This window comes from Eumetopias jubatus, unplaced genomic scaffold (genome assembly GCF_037043125.1).
Source record: "Eumetopias jubatus isolate StellerSeaLion01/CBP00866 unplaced genomic scaffold, mEumJub1_p1.0 scaffold_10, whole genome shotgun sequence".
NCBI lineage: Eukaryota > Metazoa > Chordata > Mammalia > Carnivora > Otariidae > Eumetopias > Eumetopias jubatus.
This window is the reverse complement of record NW_028274816.1, coordinates 82967160-82983127: the sequence shown is the minus strand read 5'-3', so window position 1 is coordinate 82983127 and position 15968 is coordinate 82967160. Positions and strand designations below refer to the sequence as shown.

Sequence of the window (15968 nt, the reverse complement as noted above, 5' to 3'; positions counted from 1 at the left end):
GGTGTTCTGCAACGTGCAGCGGCTTGTCCAAGCCTTCATAAACCTTTACTGTGCTGGAAACATGCTGTTCAGGGCCTGGGATGCCAAGGTGTATTGCTCCCCCTGGCACGACGTCTCCATTTGGATGGACTTCTGCTTGGAGCCCATAAGCCAGCTCAAGGACAGCGGGCCAGTGGCCGAGCTGTTGGAGGCCATCAGCAGGCAGCTGGAGCACTTCCTGGACCACTGGAAGGGCTTCGTGGCAGAGAAGCGGGCCAAGCACTTTTATCTCAACTACTACACCGCCGAGCAGCTGGTGTACCTGAGCACAGAGCTCAAGAGAGAGACGCCCAGCAACGCCGCTCTCACCATGCTGTCCTTCATCAAAGGCAACTGCACCCTGAAGGACGTCGTGAAGGCCCTCGAGGGGCCCAGTAGTGAGGCTGACAGGCACCACAAGAGCACGGTGGTTGAGGGGCTGCGGCTGATGCTCCTGCATGAGTTCAGCCTGGTGGGCAAGCTGAGGGCCGTCATGGAGCAGTCGATGGCATGCATGAGTGCCTTCTTGCCTCACTGCCTGGACCTGGAGACCCTTGGGCGCTGTCTGGCCCACCTGGGCTGGATGAGCGGGCGTCCCGTGGAGCGGCTCCTCCCCAACGGCCTGTGCACCGGCCAGCCCAACCTCCTCATCTGTGGCCACTCTGAGGTGCTGTCGGCTGCCCTGGCCATCTACATGCAAACCCCACACCAGCCGCTGCCCACCTTCGACGAGGTGCTGCTCTGCACCCCGGGAACCACGTTTGAGGAAGTGGCGCTACTCCTGCGCCGCTGTCTGACCCCAGGCTCCCGGGGACAGGGGATCTATAGCCTGCTGTACGTGGACCTGCTGAGCTACGAGGTGGCCTGCCAGGTGGAGGCACTCTTCCTGAGCCTGTGCTCAAAGCCGCACCATGAGGACTTCCAGCTGGTGATGATCTGTGACTCCGAGCGGGAACATTGCCACTTGCCCTCGGCCTTCAGCCAGCACAAGGTCCTTGTCACCCCCCAGGCGCCCCTCCAGGACATCCAGGCCTACCTGGCTCGGCATTTCCAGGTCCCCGAGCACATGCCATCAGCTGCCAGCGTGTTCCGGGACCGGATGTGCGTGGGGATCGTGGTCTCCAAGCGAGCGGGCGTCGGTAATGACAACTCCCGGGGTGGGCGGGCCCCTTGCGTCCCAGGGACCATCTGACGGCCCTTCCCTATCCAGCAGGGGCAGCTCAGGTGGAGCCCTCCGTAGGGGGGAAACTGAGTCCCAGGGAGGTTTTGATTCTCTGAAGCTGTAAATTGGGGCCTGTGCTGGAACGGGACACCCTTTCTCCCTGGGTTTCACGCTCAGGCGAGTCCAGGGAGCCAAGTCACCTTCCTCTAAACAGGCTTCTCTGAAACTCCCTCTCTTTTAAACTCCGTTGGCCACTTCAGGGTTGATGTGGGTCTTGAGAGCAGAGGGAGGTGTGATTGCTTTGTCTTGGGAAGAAACAGATGCCCCTTGACTTCCCTTCTATTGACTTTATCCCCTTAATAGCACAATCTTCTCTGCATGGAAAACCTGTACCTCCCCTCCCGTGGAAGTGGGTGGCACAGTCTCTGTCCTTCGATTCAGATTGCCACCATCCATCCCAGGGGATGGCAAGGCGAGTGAGCAGGCAGCAGCAAGGAAATTTGAGGGTTCAAAAGTGTATTCTTTAACTTGATGTTACATTGCTTCTCTTCTGAATTTTGCATAGAGAAATGACTTGTAATAAATCTTTCTGGATTCTCTCATTCCTGGTCCACAGCCCTGGCACCTAATTTCCATATTTTATTTTGTTTCATTTTTTTAAGATTTTATTTATTTGAGAGAGAAGAGCACGGAGGGAGGGGCAGAGGGAGAGGGACAAGCAGACTCAGTGCTGAGCGAGGAGCCCAACGTGGGGCTCAATCCCAAGACCCTGGATCCTGACCTGAGCAGAAATCAAGAGTCAGACGCTTAACCCACTGATTTCTGTGTTTTAATGTTACAGGAAAGTCTCTCTACGTGGAGAGATTACATAGAAAACTGAAAATGAAGCTTAGAGGCAAAAAAGTGCCCCTAAAGGTGATCCGACTAATCGACCCTCAGGTGGATGAGAACCAGGTTCTGCACTCCCTCCTGCCTTTCCTGGAGGCTGACGGCCAGACGAGACCCACAATCTTCCACTTCGATGTGACCTCTTCAGTACGTGCCCCAGGATTTCAGTCGAGTGGCCCCCATGTCCCGCCCTGCCTCCTCCCCGTATAAAGAATTTCCTCTGTGTGTGTGACATTCAGTATCACCGTGTCCAAGGACAGAGTACTACGGTCCTCAGGGTTGGGAGATCGCATCATCTTTTGTGTATGTGCTAACAAACCCACGTGATTCTGTCTCTAGGTGCAGACTGGACTTTGGGTGTTCATTTTCAAACTCCTCATCCTACGGTACTTAATGGATATAAATGGGAAAATGTGGTTTCGGAACCCATGCCATTTATACATCATTGAAATCCTGGAAAGGACTCCAGTGCTGCCCAAGACGCCTTCAAGGCGGGTGTGTACCACAGGGCCTTTTCACGTGTCTGTTCCAGCACTCCCCACTTCTCCTCAGTGAACTCACTGGCTGCTGTGTTAGTAAAGATAAATCAATCTTTACAGTTATTTTTTAATAACATCTGGAATAAAAATACTCTTACTAGTTAGGAGTATCTTGAGTTTGATTTGTTCGATTTAGGATTGATGCTATTTGAGTGAAATGCCAGGGGTGCTCAGAACATGGTAAATCTAATGGGCACAGTCCGTCCTTCTTAATGCCAGCTAAGATGGGAAAGAGGCTCTTGTCATATACACTTCTTAACAAAAGGGAGCCGTGGGCACACATGCACACAAACACACATGCTTAGTGGAGATTTTGTTTCAGGAAGTTGGGTGACAAGGACCTAATGGTGGAGCAGGTAGCTCCCATGATGCCTCAACGTACAAGAGAGCAACCTGTACACAAAGGAGTCCACAGAAATCACTTTATGGGAAGTGCGTTCTTAAAAGGGTCCAACCAGTGTAGATCGCATGGAGGATTAAAATGCAGAAGCTTTTTTTTAGGAAATGGAATCATAACCATTTTATTTGTGTCTCCCCTTTCTAGAGTACATACACCCCCCACTTCAATTTTCTTGATGTCTTCCCAAAAGTCACCTGCCGGCCTCCCAAAGAAGTGATAGACATGGAGCTGAATCCTGAAGAGAGCTGCAGCGATCCAGGGATGGATCAGAGAGTGTTCTGCAGCGAGACTTTCCAGAGGCCTTACCAATATTTGAAACGGTTCCATGAGAAACAAAACCTAGACACATTTTGGTACCAGGAAGGCTCCGTGGAAGGCACCCCTGGGGAATGCCTCCAGTATTTCCTAATTTACTGCGGGTTGATAAATCCGTCCTGGTCAGAGCTACGGAACTTTGCTGGGTTCCTGAATTATCAGCTCAGAGATTGTGAGGCCTCCCTCTTCTGTAACCCACACGTGATTGGAGACACACTGCAAGGCTTCAAGAACTTCGTGGTCACCTTCATGATCTTCATGGCAAGAGATTTCGCCACACCGACACTTCATACATCCGATCAAAGCCCAGGGAGGCACACAGTCACCATGGACGGGGTCAGGGAAGAAGACCTAGTCCCTTTCACTCTCCGGAAGAGATGGGAGTCAGAGCCTCACCCATACGTGTTCTTCAATGGTGACCACACGTCCATGACCTTCATAGGCTTCCACATCCAGCCCAACGGGAGTGGCAGCCTTGACGCCGTTGATCTCTCCAGTGGGAGGGTGATCAAGAAAGATGTCATTGGAATGGAACTGTACCAGGGGCTGTTGCTCCAGAGGGTGCCCTTCAATGTTGACTTTGATAAGCTGCCCAGACATGAGAAACTTGTAAAGCTCTGCCTGGCATTGGGGATCCAGTGGCCCATGGACCCTGATGAAACTTACGAGCTCACAATGGACAATATGCTGAAGATCCTTGCCATTGAGATGCGGTTCCGGTGTGGGATCCCCGTCATCATCATGGGAGAGACTGGCTGCGGGAAAACCAGGCTCATTAAATTCCTCAGTGACCTGCGACGCGGGGGTACCAAAGCTGAAACCATGAAGCTGGTCAAGGTCCATGGAGGAACCACTGCAGAGATGATCTACTCCAAAGTCCGGGAGGCAGAGAAACTTGCTGTCTTCAATAAGGACCAACATCAGCTGGACACCATCTTGTTCTTTGATGAGGCCAATACAACGGAAGCCATAAGCTGTATCAAGGAAGTCCTGTGTGATGGTACAGTGGGCGGCCAGCCCCTGGCCAAAGACTCGGGCCTGCATATCATAGCGGCCTGCAACCCTTACCGGAAGCACTCACAGGAGATGATCTGCCGTTTGGAGTCGGCCGGTTTGGGATACAGGGTCAGTGCCGAGGACACGGCGGAGAGGCTTGGCTCCATCCCCCTGAGGCAGCTGGTGTACCGAGTGCATGCTCTGCCACCCAGCCTGATCCCACTGGTGTGGGATTTCGGACAGCTGAATGACACCGCCGAAAATCTCTACATCCAGCAGATTGTGCAGAGGCTGGTGGACTCCATTGGTATAGATGAAGATGAGACTCGCGTGATCACAGAAGTACTTTCTGCCTCTCAGGGTTTCATGAGGACGAGAGTAAATGAGTGCAGCTTTGTCAGCCTCAGGGACGTGGAGCGCTGTGTCAAAGTGTTCACATGGTTTTACAGCCACAGTAGGATGCTCCTGTCAAAGCTGGATTCCTTTCTTCAGGAGTCCCACGTCAGCAAAAACAACTTGGAGAGAGAGCCTGTCCTCTGGTCCCTGGTGCTAGCCCTCGGGGTGTGCTATCACGCCTCTTTAGAACAGAAGGAATCGTACTGGAGAGCCATTTGCAGGCTCTTTCCGGAACCATATAATGACAGCAAGGTTATTCTGGAGGAGATAACTCAAACACAGGGTCTTTTTCTGAATGGTGTGTCTTTAAGGAAAACCATTGCTAAGAACTCAGCTTTGAAGGAGAATGTCTTCATGATGGTTATCTGCATTGAGCTGAAGATTCCCCTCTTCCTGGTGGGGAAGCCCGGCAGCTCCAAATCTCTTGCCAAGACCATCGTAGCAGATGCCATGCAAGGCCCGGCAGCTCACTCAGACCTCTTCCGGAGCCTAAAGCAGGTCCATCTGGTATCATTCCAGTGCAGCCCCCACTCTACCCCCCAAGGCATCATAAGCACCTTCAGACAGTGTGCCCGCTTCCAGCAGGGGAAGGACCTACAGCAGTACGTCTCTGTGGTAGTGTTGGATGAGGTTGGACTGGCAGAAGACTCGCCTAAAATGCCCCTGAAGGCTCTGCACCCACTGTTGGAATACGGATGCATTGAAGATGATCCTGCCCCCCATAAAAAGGTTGGCTTCATAGGCATTTCCAATTGGGCCCTGGACCCTGCCAAGATGAACCGGGGTCTTTTTGTGTCACGCGGCAGTCCCAACGAGAAGGAGCTCATAGAGAGCGCTAAGGGGATTTGCTCCTCAGAGCCCCTAGTTCAACAGAGAGTCCGAGGGTACTTTGCACCCTTTGCCAGAGCCTATGAAACGGTGTGTCAGAAGCAAGACAAGGAATTCTTTGGGCTTCGTGACTACTATAGCCTCATCAAAATGGTCTTCACCAAGGCAAAGGCTTCTAATAGAGAGCCCTCTCCACGGGATATTGCACAAGCTGTCCTTCGGAACTTCAGTGGCAAAGATGACATCCATGCCCTGGACATTTTTACAGCCAATTTACCTGAGGCGAAGTGGTCAGAAGAAGTCAGCACCATGCAGCTGATCCAGCAGAACATGTACAGTGACCTTCAGAAGGTGTCAGGCAAGGAGCTGGACGACTCTGAGTCCCGCTACCTGCTTGTGCTGACCAGAAACTACTCAGCCCTGCAGGTCCTGCAGCAGACGTTCTTCAGGGAGCACCAGCAGCCAGAGATCATTTTTGGTTCCAGCTTTCCCAAGGACCAAGAGTACACCCAGGTCTGCAGAAATATCAACCGAGTGAAGATCTGCATGGAAACTGGCAAGATGGTGGTGCTGCTCAACCTACAGAGCCTCTATGAGAGCCTCTATGATGCGCTCAATCAGTACTATGTCTACCTTGGAGGCCAGAAGTATGTGGACCTTGGTCTGGGGACCCATCGGGTCAAATGTCGGGTTCACCCAGACTTCCGCTTGATAGTCATTGAAGAGAAAGACGTTGTCTACAAACATTTTCCCATCCCTCTCATTAACCGGCTGGAGAAACACTACCTGGATATCAACACCGTTTTGGAGAAATGGCAGAAAAATATCGTAGAAGAGCTCAAGAGCTGGGTGGAGAGATTCATAGATGTGAAAGCAGGGCAGTTTGTAGCCAGACACAAATACAGCCCTTCTGAAGTCTTCATTGGCTACCACCCGGACGCGTGTGCCTCTGTGGTGCTCCAGGTCACTGAGAGGCTAGATCACAGCATCTTGACTGAGGAACTGTACCAGAAGGTATCTGAGGAGGCCAAGTTGCTACTGCTGGGTTGTGCCACGCCAGATGCTGTGGTTAGGCTGGATGCTGCCTCCCTGGGTAGGTTCGCCGCACAGTCCCTGTCTCAAGAATACTACCACAGGCAGCAACATAACTCCTTTGCAGACTTCCTTCAGGCTCAGCTTCGCACCATGGATCTGGAACGCCGTGTCATCTTCACAGAGGTGATAATAATTTTATGCTTGTCCTCCTTCATATCTCAGAGGCCTTGCATCCCTTGTTTCAAGAATTCAGGATTCTTTTTTTTTTTTTTTAAAGATTTTATTTATTTATTTGAGAGAGAGAGAACGAGAGACAGAGAGCACGAGAGGGAAGAGGGTCAGAGGGAGAAGCAGACTCCCCGCTGAGCAGGGAGCCTGATGTGGGACTCGATCCCGGGACTCCAGGATCATGACCTGAGCCGAAGGCAGTCGCTCAACCAACTGAGCCACCCAGGCGCCCCAAGAATTCAGGATTCTTTTCAAGCCAGTGTTCAGAAGTCATAAATGGATATATTGAGACTTTAGTTTCTCTCCACTAAGTGCAAGGAAACCCAGATATTCACAAAAATTCAACAAAAGCAAGTTTTGAGTGCCTCTTTCTATGCAGAGCTCTGTGCTGATAGTAAAATTATATACAGTGTTCACTTCAACAAATGAAGTGACACATTTGAGTACCGTGCTGAGGGCACCAAGGATATAAAAATGCATTGGCACAATTCTAGGCCTTGGTCAGCATACGGTGTAAGACTCGTGAATGGATGCCATTGGCATCACACGACATTGCTATCCGTGGGGGCAGAAAGGAGCAATGCACATGAGAGTTTGAGGTCAGAGGACCCTCAAGCCGATTGTGGAATGCGGCTGGGAAAGTATTATAGGCAGAGGTTCCTACTTGAGCAAAGGTGTGAAACCGTGCCATCTGTGCCGGAAACAAGGAACTGGTCGCTGTGTGGTGTGAAGCTTAAGGGTGCAAGGGCCAAGAGATGGGGATGAGATGCCATTGGAGAGACTTCATGGAGGGTCTGAGCAGCGGTGCTGACGAGCTGGGTCTGCTGTGGAGAGGGGAGGGATGGAGGGATAGAGAAATGCATATTGAGGTGCGTCCCATTGCCTGGGAGAGGGAGGAGAAAGCCTGATAAAGAGACTATCATAGAAAAGGGAGGGAGGCTGCTGTACCAGTTCAGTCCAAGTAGAGGAGCAGGTAGATGGAATGAGAAATAGGATGTGATTGGCAGACCTAGTGACTTATTCCATCTGGGGGCTGTGGAAGACGAAGGGGTCCAGAGATGGTTTCCTGGATTCTTCCTTGGATGACTGGAGGTTTGGTTAATTATAGTCCAGGAATGAGCCACAAATATTGGTGGTAAATTCCATTTGGGACAGACTTTGGTGCCCCTGTGGCATCCAGGCAGACATGTCTGTCATGCAGTTGGATATAGGAATCAAAAGCTCAGTGGCAAGGCCAGCCTGGAGTTAGGGGTTCAGGAACTATGGTATCTGCACGTCCACAGGAGTGTTTTGATTTGCTGTGTGTGTGGGGGGGGTGTGATCCGGTGTTACAGGAGAATTGGTCATAACTGTGGGGCAGAAGGAGCACTGTCCATTTGAACTCCATCTGGAAGTATGCAGAAGACCAGGAGGAAGGAATGGCATTTGTGTTGAGCCCTAAGGGGTCATCAGAATTTCTAGGAGGGGCCAGGCAGGAAGAGACACTGCAGTCCAAGGAGATTTGAAGGGACCTGGAGACAGGAGGAGTCTTCTTTCCCATACCTTTTGATTTCATGGGTTCTGTTTGCCTCAACACTGCCTCATTTTTTTATTTTTTATTTTATTTTTTTTTAAAGATTTTATTTACTCATTCCACAGAGAGAGACACAGCGAGAGAGGGAACACAAGCAGGGGGAGCGGCAGAGGGAGAGGGAGAAGCAGGCTTCCCGCCGAGCAGGGAGCCCGATGCGGGGCTCGATCCCAGGACCCTGGGACCGTGACCTGAGCCGAAGGCAGCCGCTTACCGACTGAGCCAGCCAGGCGCCCCCTGCTTCATTTTTTTAAAACTCCTCTGGGTTTGGATTCTTTTCTGTGTACCAAATGCACAGTGCATGCTGGGCCCATAGAAGATATTTGCTCAACATTCTCATGTTTCTAATCCCAGCAGACCTGCAACCTTCCTTGAATTCTAGCAAATAATTAGCATTTCCTGACTTTGCAGATCACCACTTTCTCCAGACTGCTGACCAGCCGTGACTGTGAAAGTTTGGAATCAGAAGTAATGGATGGAGCTCTGATGCCCATGGTCCTGTCCCTGCAGCAGTTTGACACCGAGAGCTCATTCCTCAGAAAAGTCCAGTGAGGCTTCCCCCCTTCCCTCCCGGCCCCCCCCCCCGCACCCCCAGCTCTGACCGCTCTGTGCTTCACGTGCGTGACTGCCTGGACCACTGGTGCTGGCACCAGCCCTGGTTAGTGAACACCAAGGACACGTGACGGAGAAGGACGGTGCCCCATTCTCCTTGTGCCCCATCTCTCCTGCCTTCTGCATGGGCATCCTTCTCTTAGGGAAGCATTTACTGGAGTTCATGTGCTCTCTTCACTGGCTTGTCTGCTCACATAGAGGAGAACCCCACCGGAGTGATTCCACACCAATAAATTCCTTCAAATTTCCCATCCCTCTGGGGAATTTTATCACCCATTGTTTAGGGCAGACAATTTCCTTTTTCTTTCAGAAACTGCTTAACTAACGTAGCCAGATGTAAAATCCTTATTATTCAAACGGATTTTGAGGATGGAGTCCGTAGTGCTCAGCTCATCGCTTCAGCTAAGTATGTTTTTGTTATTTTTCTCAGAAACTACCCAGAAAGCTCAAATTTTATTCAGGAGTTCCTAAAGAATTTCTTCCCTGAAAACCGTATGGTATTAGAATAAACAAAGAAATAAAAATAAAAGGACTCTTGCTTTTCATTCCCCACAGACAAGGGGCTAGAGAAAAGGCTAAAACAAGGCAAAAATGGTAAAATGCCACGAGGTGTAAGTAATAGATTATTAGTAGGATATGAAAGAATATCCTAGGAACATATCATCTGCAGACATGTCTTGGTAATTATTAATGTCAAATTATATAATTTGAATATATTGCAAGTTGAAGAGCAATCAGTATGTAAAAGCTCTCATTTGTATTTATTGGACATTTTTATAGTATTAGTGTAGCAGAAGTTTGATACTTTTAGAATTAACTGTGTTCTCTTATTAAGTTAGGGGAAAGGTGATTTCTGGGCCGTTGAAGGCATTGGAAGCCATATTTCGTAGCATGGTTGTGGGTTCACAGAATCCTGCTTCTCAGGACGGAAAGTTCAGCGAGCCTTACCCATCGAGGGTTGTAGGACAGGGCTCCTGGTCAATAAGGAGATGGCACTTCAAAGCAGAGGGACACAGGAGTGGGGAAGAAAACGTACCTGTTGGGACAGAGCTTGCCCTCCTTCTCTCATGAGAGGAGACAGTGAGCATGAGGGTATGAAATTTATCTCGCGGCACCTGGGGGGCTCAGTCGGTGAAGTGTCTGCCTTTGGCTCAGGTCATGATCTCAGGGTCCTGAGATCGAGCCCCGCATCGGGGTCTCTGCTCGGCTGGAGGGCCTGCTTCTCCCTCTCCCACTCCCCCTGCTTGGGTTCCCTCTCTCGCTGTGTCTCTGTCAAATAAATAAATAAAAATATTTTTTTAAAAAACTAATCACCTGGGGCGCCTGGGTGGCTCAGTTGGTTGAGCGGCCGCCTTAGGCTCAGGTCATGATCCCCAGGGTCCTGGGATCGAGCCCCGCATTGGGCTCCCTGCTCAGCGGGGAGCCTGCTTTTCCCTCCTCCACTCCCCCTGCTTGTGCTCAGACTCTCTCTGTCAAATAAATAAATAAAATCTTTAAAAAAAAAAGAGAGAAGAAAGTTATCTAAAGCTAAAAAGACATGAGATTGAACACAACTACTCATAGGATACCCTTCAGCCACTTCACGACTTTGGTTTTGTTTATTTGCTTTTTGTTTTGTTTTGTTTTGTCTTTGCTTGTTTGTTTTAAAATAGGTATTCTGCCATAAATGAAATCAATAAGATGCAAGGCAGTAAGGACTGCATCTTGGTCTATTTTATCACAAAACTGTCCCGGATGGGAAGTGGAGCATCCTACGTGGGATTCCATGGAGGTAGGATGAAAATGTTAGTGAAGATGCTTATTTAAATCACGTCTGAGCTCCTTCTGATTTGGTCCCATGGTGTACACGTCTGGAATTGGAACATTGATGTTAATCTCAGCAATACTCGTTTCAGATTCAGTGAGCTTTCTTACCAGTGGTTACCGCGGGAAACACTCATGTCTGGACCTGCTGCTCCAGCGTACGGCATCCCCTTTATAGACCAGTAGATAAACGCTTGATTAGCCTCTCTGGGTCCTTGCCCTTTGTAACACGGACAACCCAGAGAAGATCCTGCCGGCTGGTACTGTTACAGAAGCACCAATACTTTCTTCCTGTTTCTGGAGGGAGGGAAATGCTATCTTCAACCTCTCTCTCCTTTTCTTCTAAGAATTAAACCAACTAGTATGTTAAGAAAATTGGTATTCTAGAAATTGGCAGATAACAGTTTAGAGAATGGGAGGCGTGTCTTGCCAGTTTCCCACACTCTTTACTAACTGTGACACAGCAAGTATAATGCAAAATGTAAAAAGACTCAAAAGCCTTCAGATACACTTTACAAAAAGGCAGTTCTCTTCATTCTTACAACCGATGTTCATGTTTTAGTCATCGGCACAGACACAGAGCCAGGTGGTTTCTGCATGGATTCCAGGCTTTGGGCGTCAGGGTACACATCATTGAGCAGCAGTGTATTGAAACATCGGGACATGTGGCGTGTCCCTGCTTGTGGCTGACAAGAGGACACCAGGAAAGGCATGGGGAGACTCCAGGTGGCTTCTGCTTCCCACAGGGCTGTGGCAGTCTGTGCACATTGACGATCTCCGGAAGTCCACGGTCATGGTTTCAGACGTGACTAAGTTGCAGGATGTGGCCATCAGCCAGCTCTTTAAGCCAGAAGAGAACCCTGAGTGTAAGTCAGGAGGACGCCTTTGGGAATGTAGGTAGGAGGGTAGGCGTGGCAGCCAGGGGTGCAGAGTGCAGGGAGGCGCACTGCTGTCCCGTGAGGGCCAGGCTGTGCCCTTGTCCCCATTGAGTCCTTGCACCTGCCCCAGTGGGGCATGAGTCCACGGGCACTGCCTGCTCCTTCCCACGGCGAGGCACTGGCCAGGAGTCCCACATGGGAAAGCGGGTCTTTGTGGACGTGGCAGGCTGTGAAGTGGGGGTCTCTGCCATGTGTCACACCCTGGTTGCCAGGGCTGTGTGTCAGCTGTGCACCCTGGACGGGAGGAAGGGTCGCCTCTGGTGGCCCGCACAGACGGGGCCGGTCAGAGGCCAGCCTACGTGATCCGTGGCCTCTCCCGTGGGGCTTGCAGTGGGGGCAAGGGGCCGGGAGGCCTGTGGGGAGAGCCCACGTGCCGCTCCTGTCCCCAGCAGCTTGTCTGTGCTTCTGTTGCAGCGGAGACAGGACACGGGGCCGGCGACGGCCGGGAGGAGGCAGAGGAAACCCAGCCTGCAGGGTCAGGGGAGGCGGCCAAGGCGGGCTTGGGAACAGAAGGCTCTGAGTTGTTGCGCAGCCGATGCGCTGAGCGAGGCAGGAGTAAGGTGAGTTCTGGCTCTTTCTCGTTCTTGGGCCTCCCGGAAGGCTAGGCTACCCCGCAGGTGGCCTCCTCATGCTCACCCCTGGAGTAGAGGCCCAAGACCAGGGCAGGGTTTCCCATGGTGGAGTCCCCCAGCAGTGGCCCTCAAAGGGACGGGGAAGGCTGCGGGGCCAGGAGGCCTTACCGTCCCCGCCATACACATGCAGATCGTGGACACCACCAGCCTGCTGCAGAGCTGCATACAGGGTGCCGTGGGCATGCTCAGGGACCAGGAGGGCCGCCCTCGCAGCATGCGGAGAGTGGAGATTCTTCTCGGCCTCCTGAAAGAGGATGACGCGGAGAAAGGTGCGGGGTCCCGGGGTCACACACAGGCGGGCGCCCCCTCACGAGTGCCCATGGGACGCGCTCAGGACTCGGTTCCTCTGCTCTTTTGCAGCTGCTTTCCTGCGGTTGTGCAAGGCGCGCCTCTGTGCCCTCCTCGAGCAGCAGGAGAACGGCTTCTTCAACGTGAAGGCGTGGGTGTCGAGGGAAGCCTCGAACCAGGATGCTCTGCAGGAGGCAGGCACATTCAGGTCCTGGCACGAAGGGCGCCAGTGGGGGGTGAGATGTGGGGGTGGGGGGCAGGAGGGCCCCGGCCGTGCATGGCTCGGCCACCCGCTTCTTCCTAAAGCTCTGAGTGGTTCAGAGTGGTCACATGTTTTCTCGGAAAGGTGCAGGGTGGTCTGGGTGGCGGGTACCTGGGGTTTGCTAGACACTTCTCTGCTTCTCTGCGTGTTTACGTTCTGTCCTAACAGCAACAAAAACGGAACACCTGTTCTTGAAGGATGTAAACATCGGCCCGCGTGTTCGTCCCACGGAGATAGCTGCTGTTGTAGGTTGTTGAGGAGGTGATAGGCAGGGAGGGAGGGAAAATGACCGCCCCAGGCCTGCGGCTTGGTTGAAGTTACGCGATAACTACCGACATCAGACCCGGGAGTGTTCATCCATCGGCCGTGGTCCTTTTTCTGTAAAACCCTGACCGTTTTTTCAGGACTAAGTGAGACAGTCCGTGTCATGGAGGGAGGCGGGGTGCTGTGGGATCCCCAAGGAAGATTCGTCCTCCCCTCGTCCGCAGAGTCCTCGTGGGCTTGTGACAGTCCCTCTGCCCCTGGTTTCCCCACTTCTGAGAGAATGTTCAGCTCATCCGAAGCCCCTCCCATCCGGTCTTCCCAGCTGTGATCCGTGTGGCTTCAGGGACACTGCCTTTGTGTGATGGGCAGGAGAGAAACGTGGGAGCCCAGAGCTGAGGGGAAGGTGTGAGCTTGCCGGTGCTGGTTTCTGCTGTGAGGGCATTTCTGCGTCAGTTTTCTTCTCTGGTTATACCCTTAATGTCTTTCCTACTTTCACTTTCTGAGTGGGGAATTTTAGATCAGATCTGAATCTAGATCGTTTCCCTCGGTCACTCCTCACAGATATTACTAAATACTTAATTTCACATCAGTACTCCTTAAAATCTGCATTTTTGGTGCCTCTCCAGCCACCGGACTTCCCATACTTGCCGGGTGTTCCGAGCGGCATGTGGCCCCACTTCTGTCTGCTCTGCCGTTGGCTGTGGCTTCGGGGCTGACCCACCCTTAGCAGCCGCCGGTGCTCTCTGCACACGCCTTCGTGGGCTGATTGGGACCACACCTGTAGCTCCCCTGTGTCAGCTGTCAGGTGGGCTCTGGAGCCTGCTAGCCCAGCTCCCACGATCTCGACATCTGTCTCTGTTTACCATCCACGCGCTTGGGACCCAAGTCATTCGTCCTCTCGGGATTAAACTCCCCGGCATGGCAGTCCTGGTTGTTCCTGACATCCGAGGTCTGCATGCCTGTCCGGGTCCGCCTTCCTGGGTGCCCTGCAGCCAGCCTTCTACACCTTCCCGACGTGGGCACTCTTTCCTTCAGTCGAGTGCTCTCTTGATCGTTAGCATGCTTTGTTTCCTCAGTAGACACTTGTGAATTCTCGCCAGGTCCCTGCACACCACATACTTTAAGCAGGAAATCATCTTTCTTTCTTCTTTTCAAAATGGAGCCTGAATTGGTCTCCTTGACTAGCTGGTAGTAGATGTCTCACAGCGTGTTACAGAGTTTATGATTATGTATAAACGTCGTGATAACAGTGAAGGACAGCATCGTTCATAGAAGCAGTGAAATGTCCCTCTGGATATATAAACACTCAGATCCAGCATACACAACCATCAACAAGAGCTACCTTATAGAGAAACAGGTACTTTCCTGTTTTGCTTGACCTGGAACACATTTATTTTGCCTTGTGCTTTATTATATTCTCTCCACAACTGTTTTTTTTTTTTTTCCTTAGAGTAACATTTATTTTTTTTCCCAAATGCCACATGGTCCCTCTTTTCTTCATAGAGCCTGGATGACTTGCTCTGGGAAATTAGCTGTATAACAGAATTCAACAAATCCTACTTGGCCTTTTCAGGGAACCGATGACCATTTTTTCCATGTAGAATTAAGGTCCGTTCCAGTCCTGCCTCCAATCCTAGAAGTTTCTATCTGTGAATTTTTCTTCGAGTACTTAAAAACAATGGCAGTTAGCATTTACTGCCATAGCCGTAGCGTGGAATCGGTAGACCAGACCTGTTGTTCCAGCCCAGAAGGAACCAAATGTCAAAAGGAGGCAGGACTTCCATGGCAGCGTGTGCTTGTCGAGCTGCGAACGAGTTCTCCTCTTCCCTGCACTGCAGGCAGACCCTCTGGAAGCGGGTCCAGGGTGTGGTGACCCCTCTCCTGGCGAGCATGGTATCTGTCCTGGACAGAGACAGCAACCTCGAGCTACTGATCAGGCCAGACTCTCCATCCTGGACAAGAGATCTTTGGATGTTTATTTTCCGGGACATGAAGCTTCTGAACATTCCTCTTGTGACAAACGATACGAGGTAAATAGGAGAGTTTCTTTATGTGGGAAGGGAAAAAAATTGTCATGCAGCAGAAGTCTTCGTGTGCTCTTCCAAGTAATTGATGAAGCCTAGGTTTCAATTTCGGAATCACATTTATTTTATTTTTTATTTTTTATTTTTTTAAGATTTTATTTTTAAGTACTCTCTACATGCAGCATGGGGCTCGAACTCACAACCCCAAGATCAGGTGTCGCACGTTCCACCAACGGAGCCAGCCAGGCGCCCCTGAATCACATATATTTGAAAAGCTGCGTCCTTTTGCAGCCTTAGGGTGATGGCATTACAGTAACAAATGGGAGTTCTGGGAAGTTCTGAGAAATCCTGGTCTCATTCCCCTTCCTCATTTCCCTGCTTCCGGAGCGCCTGTCACGGGTAGAATTGCCAGCTTCAGCTTTGTCTACACTGGCGAGGCTGCGCTTCAGAGAGCTCTTTGATCTGTGCGGCTCTGCCTGTTCCTCACTCTGCGGCACGACCCACACGGCCCACCCTGGGCCTGCTCTTGCACAACTCACTCTCCGTGGGCCTCCGAAAAGCTTCCTCTTGGATTTCAGGGGCTTCAATTCTGGAGTATGGGTGAATAAAGAGTATACAGGTAACTGGGATTCTGGATCTCCAGTGGAAACACTTACTCAGAAGACAAGACACCGTTGACCGTGAGGGAGAGGGTTGCTTCAGACAAGCCATGTACCATATGTGTGGGTGGAGGGTGAGGGTAGGTCCAGACACCGCAAGACCCGGTTCTG

The 15968-nt window shown here is 51.3% G+C and overlaps 1 protein-coding gene across 3 annotated transcripts in view; it reads left to right on the top strand.

Annotated features, from left to right (window-relative positions):
* The window catches only part of RNF213 (ring finger protein 213), a 101854-nt gene that overhangs the window by 50069 nt on the left and 35817 nt on the right, over positions 1-15968 (top strand). For all 3 annotated transcript variants that reach the window (XM_088028094.1, XM_028112521.2, XM_028112522.2), the window contains 12 exons: positions 2-1157; positions 2022-2215; positions 2408-2563; positions 3152-6760; positions 8787-8923; positions 9298-9393; positions 10640-10758; positions 11537-11656; positions 12143-12288; positions 12491-12629; positions 12721-12856; positions 15013-15204. In XM_088028094.1, coding sequence (XP_087884220.1) covers positions 2-1157; positions 2022-2215; positions 2408-2563; positions 3152-6760; positions 8787-8923; positions 9298-9393; positions 10640-10758; positions 11537-11656; positions 12143-12288; positions 12491-12629; positions 12721-12856; positions 15013-15204 — 6200 coding nt within the window. The remainder of the gene's footprint in view (position 1; positions 1158-2021; positions 2216-2407; positions 2564-3151; positions 6761-8786; positions 8924-9297; positions 9394-10639; positions 10759-11536; positions 11657-12142; positions 12289-12490; positions 12630-12720; positions 12857-15012; positions 15205-15968) is intronic.